General features: G+C 44.4%; 2 protein-coding genes across 2 annotated transcripts; one reads left to right on the forward strand and one right to left on the reverse strand.

Annotated features, from left to right (window-relative positions):
• The first annotated feature begins 1,933 nt into the window (after positions 1 to 1,933).
• Positions 1,934 to 2,755, forward strand: LOC103978045 (arabinogalactan protein 1-like). Its single transcript, XM_009393750.3, has one exon. It carries the CDS (start codon positions 2,056 to 2,058, stop codon positions 2,497 to 2,499), a length of 444 nt encoding a protein of 147 aa, XP_009392025.2. The 5' UTR covers positions 1,934 to 2,055; the 3' UTR covers positions 2,500 to 2,755.
• Positions 2,756 to 5,496: 2,741 nt separating this feature from the next.
• LOC103977509 (blue copper protein) lies at positions 5,497 to 6,349 on the reverse strand. Its single transcript, XM_009393055.3, has 2 exons — positions 6,121 to 6,349; positions 5,497 to 6,039 (listed from the first exon to the last, which is right to left on the reverse strand). Exons 1-2 carry the CDS (start codon positions 6,287 to 6,289, stop codon positions 5,663 to 5,665), a joined length of 546 nt encoding a protein of 181 aa, XP_009391330.2. The 5' UTR covers positions 6,290 to 6,349; the 3' UTR covers positions 5,497 to 5,662.
• Between the last annotated feature and the right edge of the window lie 200 nt (positions 6,350 to 6,549).

Here is a 6,549-nt window from a genome sequence, read left to right on the forward strand (position 1 = left end):
TATATATCATATTCTAAAAATAAATACCAGTATGGTATTTGAAACCGTGCATCTGCATAGGGTGTTTATGCATCAAATTAGTTTGCATTTGGCTTACCATTGGATTTCAAGAGTAGATAAAGAAGATGTGTGTGCATCACATTATAATCAGATTGGCTTCTCAGTGGGAATTCAACTGCAATACGACAGAGTCGATCGGGTCCATGAAGCCGAAAGCTGCATTATTAGACCTGGTAAATTTATTCTGGTCACCTCCACTGATTCCACCAAGCTTTCGCATCTGTCTTTATGGTGTGGCCTTGCCGAAAAAGATTCATAAAGAAGCTTTTGGTGCGAGGAAGGAAACCCTACCAACAGGAGGAAGTGGTCACACATAGCGTCGCCATTTCGCTTTTCTTGCCTTGGTCAAGATAATTTGACTGGTTGATGTTTACTGAAGAAGAAACGATGAGATTTATAGTTAAAGCTTATTAATATATTGCATGTTTTGAATAATCAAAGCTTTTGATAATAATGATGATGTTCCAATCAAAATCTTATCATCACATCACCTCTTCATTTCATCCAGTGTTTAACCAATACTTACGTGATATTTAATAATAGTTTATACATGCAACCAATCGTTTTAGCCGTGGAAGATAAGCGAATAAAAAGATTCAAGTTTGAAGGATAAAAATTCCCCCAAAAACTATATAGTTTGTTGATTCTAACATAAATGGTCAACCAATTAATTACAGAATTTTCTTTCTGTAATGCATGTGAGATTTTATAATCATTCATAACAAGCATTAGATGTCAAGAACTCAACGAAGACTACCCCATAAACCAAACATAACCCTCCGAAAACCATCTAACATTTGAAAATTATGATCAGAGCATATCTGTATGAGGTGCTCTTATGAAAATTATAATAAGAGCATCTCATATGGGTTCCTCCTTAAATTTATGATGAAGCTCATCATAACACTCCATTAATGACCTTAGAAAGAAGCTTTTTCAGTCATATTTTGCAAGCATTAGTTTGTCCCCACCAATAATTAATTACAGACCATCTGGTGCTCAGTGGATGAAGAACATCTATAAAGTTGTCAACAGCACTTTATTTATGTCAATTGTGTGTGTGAGAGAGACAGATTTGTTTCCCTCGTATTATTATCCATCCCCACTAATAATCAATTGCAGGCCATTTGGTGCTCGGTGGAATGGAGAACATCTTCTTTAAAGCTGCAAAATATTCTACAGATGGGACAACCCAGCAAGCATATTTCCATGTGCAGTTCACATCACTCATCCCTCACCCAGTCAACAGAAAAATACTTGGAACAGCAAAACAAATTGATCCACAAGGGACCATTTGGTTCTGATTGGCTTCACCTAACCAGTGATTTCTTCCTCTCCTCACATAAAAAATTATCTGCCATCTGTCACAATGATTTGTAAACCCCTCACAATATGATATCCCCTCAAGTTTGCATCATTTGTGGTACTCTCTGCTGCAGCAGCAGCAGCAGCAGCAGCAGCAGCAGAAGACTTCTCACATGCATCAATGGAGTGTGGCCAAAAGCTTAGAAGAAGCTTCCTCGCAATCGGAGGGCAGTCAAAGGAGAGCGTCTTTTCCGTGAGCGTAGAATACCACGTCGTCGCCTGCATGCAGCAGAGGCGGGCGGGCTTTACGATACGTGGACGTCGCTGTCCTGTTCAAACATGTAACACGTGGGACTTTCAAGTTGGATTGAACTCTCCAATACATTTATGCATCCAATTTCTGAATTCAGATAAATTATCCGCGACGCGCATTGAATGATATTTAAATCCCATATAGCTGTAAAGTAGTCATATATTATGATGAGCTGGTAGTGACGTGTATCAAATATTTTCACGGTACGTTCGAAGGATCAGGCGGCTACCGTTTCCTCTACATGGTTACTTCCTATTGACTTGTCTATTGCGGTCTTTGGGCCTTTGGCCTTTATTTGCCTCGTCTCTCCTCCTTTGTCGTCCAATCCCCTCGCACTCTCCGACTCTGTTTAGCTCTCGCATCTGCTCGCGGCTTCCATGGAGTTCTCCGGCGCTGGTCTCCGCCTGCTTGTGGCTGCGCTGGCCCTGCTCTTCGTCACCTCCTCCGCCCAGGCAACCTGCCCCGCCCCCCTCGCACCTCCCACCCCCGCCCCTACCCCCACACCCGCTCCCGCTCCCGCTCCAGCCACCGCTCCCCCCACCCCGGCGCCTACGCCCGCCCCCACCGTCGCGCCTCCCACCCCGGCTCCGGCGCCGGTCGCCCCCACCCCAGCGCCGTCCCCGAAGGCCGCCTCCCCGGCACCGGAAGCTGCTTCCCCCACCCCCGAGGCACCCGTCTCCTCCCCTCCCGCTCCCCCTCCCTCCGGTGAGTCGCCGACCGAGGCGCCCAGCCCGCCAACCCCCAATACCGCTGCCGGGATCCGCTCAGCAGGATGGATCTCTGCCGCTGTGGCCGTCGCGGCCGTGGTGTACGCGTTCTAGGCCCTGTAAACAATGTCCGCCGCGGATTCCTCGTCGGGTGACGCACGAGGAGTCGGCACAAGTTCGCGACTCTCTCTTTCCCAATTTAACTTCTTGGTGTTATATTGTGGCGTTTCTTGTTTTCTTTTCCTTTCTTTCTCCTCTCATTCCGTGTGCTTTTTCTGGATATTCTTCTTCTTCTTCTCCTCCTGTAAACTGATCTAAGAATGGCTTCTCGTTACTGTGTGTGTGATAATTAATATATCATTGTGGTGAATTCTTGCGTCATAATTCGCATTCTGTCTTCTGCAATTACATACAGTCGGAGCGGCAACACTGGAAATTGGACTCGATTAAGAGAAAAAAATGTAGACAAAAAATGTTCCCCAAGTCTTAGGTTATTATAAGAGCTTGAGAAAGAGAGATAGAAAGAAGGCATGAATGGTAAATAGTGACTAAAATGGACGAGCCATTTGTTCCCTGCACACGTTTGCGTCCCCTAACAATCCATTTGTTCCCAGCAATCAATCCAAGAAAGCTTCGCCCTACAAATAACGCTGTGTATTCCACCCACGTTCTCCCACTTCAGTTGTTCTCTGCGTATTGATCTTTGCGACAGCCTGTGGTTCCATTTTGGGGCGCTTTTTGTTGGTCCAGGCTCGGATAATTGAGCAGAAAAGAAGAGAGAGACAAATAAAGAAAGAAAGTAATGTTTTAAAGATTTTTGATTGACGATAGGTGGCCAACCGTTCTTAATTTTGGTGGTCCAAATTTTATGTGTAGAATCCTTACGGTAAACTCTACAATCCTGATTGTGTTAATCTACAGTTTATCCTTTCTAAGGCACTTACCAAAAATTTCCTTACGAGGAGATTCATCTATGTGACGAAGATATCTATCTCTGAGCTAAGATCTATAATATTAATTTTATTATGATCATCTGATTATTCTAGAGAAGACGGATTGTAAATTTATTATCATTACTATGATAGTGAAAGTTTGAGGTGGACTATGGTCCGTGATTTTTCCCACATTACGTTTTTCACGTTAAAAAGATTTGGTCTCAATGTGATTGATTTTTGCTCTATTGTTTATGCTGTGCTGATTGATATTTTATTTGGATATCAAGTTGGTATTTTGACGATGAACCCGTTTTGATACTTTTCCTTTCTATCTCTTCATCCAGAGAGAGAGAGAGAGAGAGAGAGAGAGAGAGAGAGAGGAAACAGGAGCCATTCCTCCGTTGAGATTACTTACTACCAACACTAAATTATTCTCACATCTGACACCCACGAGTCCACAGATATTTCCTATAAGTAATCTTTAGTTCTATCATGAGCTTGCGACAAGGCGTTGATTCGGGACTTGGATCACGTTCGTTGAGAATGACAGGAATTCATATTTGCAGACATAGTTTGAAGAGTTATATTACTCACCATGTTGAGTTGAATTTTGTAGGATGCTTCTTGTGGCTTTACTTAAAAGAGCAACGAATAAAATAGTCTTTCTAATCACCAAATAAATTTTAAGGTTTTAGATAAGACAGCTTCACTTGGTCGAAGACTAATTAAGAAATAATTCTAGAAGAGGTTAGCATTGAGTTTATGTTTGATTATAACATCTTGTCACTAATCTTTCATAAAGCCTTCATGTAGTAATCCAATCACTATGTGGATAAAACTACTATTTGATGGGCCTAATCTCATTGCCAAGACACTTATCAGCCCATATTAGATGGATCAAGGCATTTCTTTTGAGTTATAGGAGGAATTAATGAGTCAAATTACCATTACGAGGGACACTAGTTGGAAGTGGAAGTCGAATACATTCAATAGGCATCCAATTCTATTAATTACGATCTGCAGGTAAATTGCTAAAGGAAAATTCAACATTGCGATATAAATCGCATTAATGTTATATGATAAAAACAAATATATCTCTTCTTTCTTTTCCAATGTGCAATAAGGTTTCTGTGTGTGCAGTGAAAGCATGACTTGACTGGATGTGGAGAGAACGAGAGAGATTAGAACATATAGATCCATTGATGAGTAGAATGACTGCATTTTTCTCCCCCCACCTAATAAGAGAATGAGAGAGAGTTTGCTCTGATGTAGTAGGTTTAGTTATCGGTCTCCTCTTAATCCTGATACTGTCAAAAGAGTCTGCTCTGATGTAGTAGGTTTGGTTATCGGTCTCCTCTTAATCCTGAGACCGTCAAACGTAGTAGGCCAACCACCTCCATTTCTGCCGCCAACTACTGGTTGACAATTTCAGCTATGTGGCTTAACCATGGATGTGACGAGTTTTGTCACTGCGTCCGGAGGACTTTCTCCTTTCTTGGAGTAGAGTTGGTAGTTTGTTGGTCTGTCACATTAATCGGACGTCCACACAATGGCATGGAGAGAGAGAGAGAGAGCGAGAGAGAGAGAGAATAGCTTGGGAACAGAGCAAGGTGTTTAATGGTCAACAACACAAAGGAAAGGCAGCTATCTGATGGATGATGCCATTCTATCTACTTTGTCTGTCTATTCTTCTTTAAGCACAATTCTTGTGAATACATCATTTTTAGTGCATTTGCACACTTCCTCATGGGAAAGCTTCCCTTGAATTTGTTGCCTCTCAGCACTCGAGCAATTCCAGTTGTTGCCTATAACTTTGCAAGGTAATAGCGAACTCAATGTTGATTTTGATGTCATCTTTTCTGGATTAATTTTATGTTCTATCTTATTTCTTTTCTTTTGTTTGCTTTCTTCTTCTCTGAAAATGCCACCAGAGGCTATATACTAAGATCGGGTCCCTGTTTTTGTTGGGGAAAGCAGCTCATGTACTTCAGTGATAGTGTCTCACTGACTCCTTCCTCACCCACTCCAACTGCTTTCATCCTACTTCAGTTTCGTTGGCAGCTTCGCCGCATAAATCAAATCGATCACTCCTCAATTTTCATTTCCATGTTTTCAGATTGCCACCAAATCTGCTCCTTTCAACAAAGCAACAAAGCGAGCACGACAACCATGCAAAAGAACAGAACAACTCCACACATACACTCGCATAGAGTTTTGAGTCAAGATGATACAACAATGACCACCATAATGAAGCTCCCAAGTCACAGTGCAAATTATCTACTACCGAATCAGCGAGAAACAGAGGATCATGAGCAAGAGCACTGTCTCCACCCTGGCCAAGCCTAGAGGAGCAGCAGTTTGAGCAGCATCAGCCCAGTTAGCGTCACCACGCAAGGCAGGGAGACAGTTCTGGGGCTGGATTTATTGGTGGACGGGGTAGTGGTGGACGGCGTGGTGCCGGCGGAGGGCGGGGTGGTGGTGGAGCTGGATGGAGGGGAGGGCGAGCTGGTGGAGGATGCCGTGACGGGGACCGCCACCTTCATCCCGTTGCTGCAGTGGCCGACGACCCCGCAGATGAAGTAGTACGTGCCTGCCTTGGAGAGCGTGACCGTCGTCTGCCCGTTGCTGTCGGTGCTGAGGGCGTTGCTGGCGGAGCAGGAGCTGTAGTCGGTGGCGCTCACTTGGTCTACGGTGTGTGCTCCGGCGATATAGTTGAACGCTGCAGTCGCCATGATACTGTTGAAACCTCGTCGAACATGTAGAGTGCATACAAATACAGACGTGGCGAAGGAAAGCTTACTGAGGGTGTCGCCGGTGACGAAGTTTTTCCCGGTCGTCCACTTGGAGTAATCGAACCCGTTGGTCCAACCCGTGGAATCTCCCACGGTGTAGTCGGTGGCCGCGGCCCATGTCGAGCAACAGAAGAGGAGGAGGACTCCCAGAGCTGCGGAGGTGCTGCACCCGGCCATTCTGGGCTTCGTCCGAGAGATCGAAAGGGAGTGGACGCAGCAGAAGGGAGGCGTCGGGGTTGGGTATATAAAGCGAAGTGGTTTAGGTGGAGTGAGTAGGAGTAGGAACACCTTCTCCAGTACTGCACTACGCTTTGCTTGTTTATTGAGACGGCATTGGGAAGGGAATAGCTTAGGAAGGACTCCATGCCGCCCAAGTGGGCGACCACATCTACTTAGCTTTGCATGGCTGTCAAAGATTCTTTACAGCTACCATTAGA

This window comes from Musa acuminata, chromosome BXJ2-3 (assembly GCF_036884655.1).
Source record: "Musa acuminata AAA Group cultivar baxijiao chromosome BXJ2-3, Cavendish_Baxijiao_AAA, whole genome shotgun sequence".
NCBI lineage: Eukaryota > Viridiplantae > Streptophyta > Magnoliopsida > Zingiberales > Musaceae > Musa > Musa acuminata.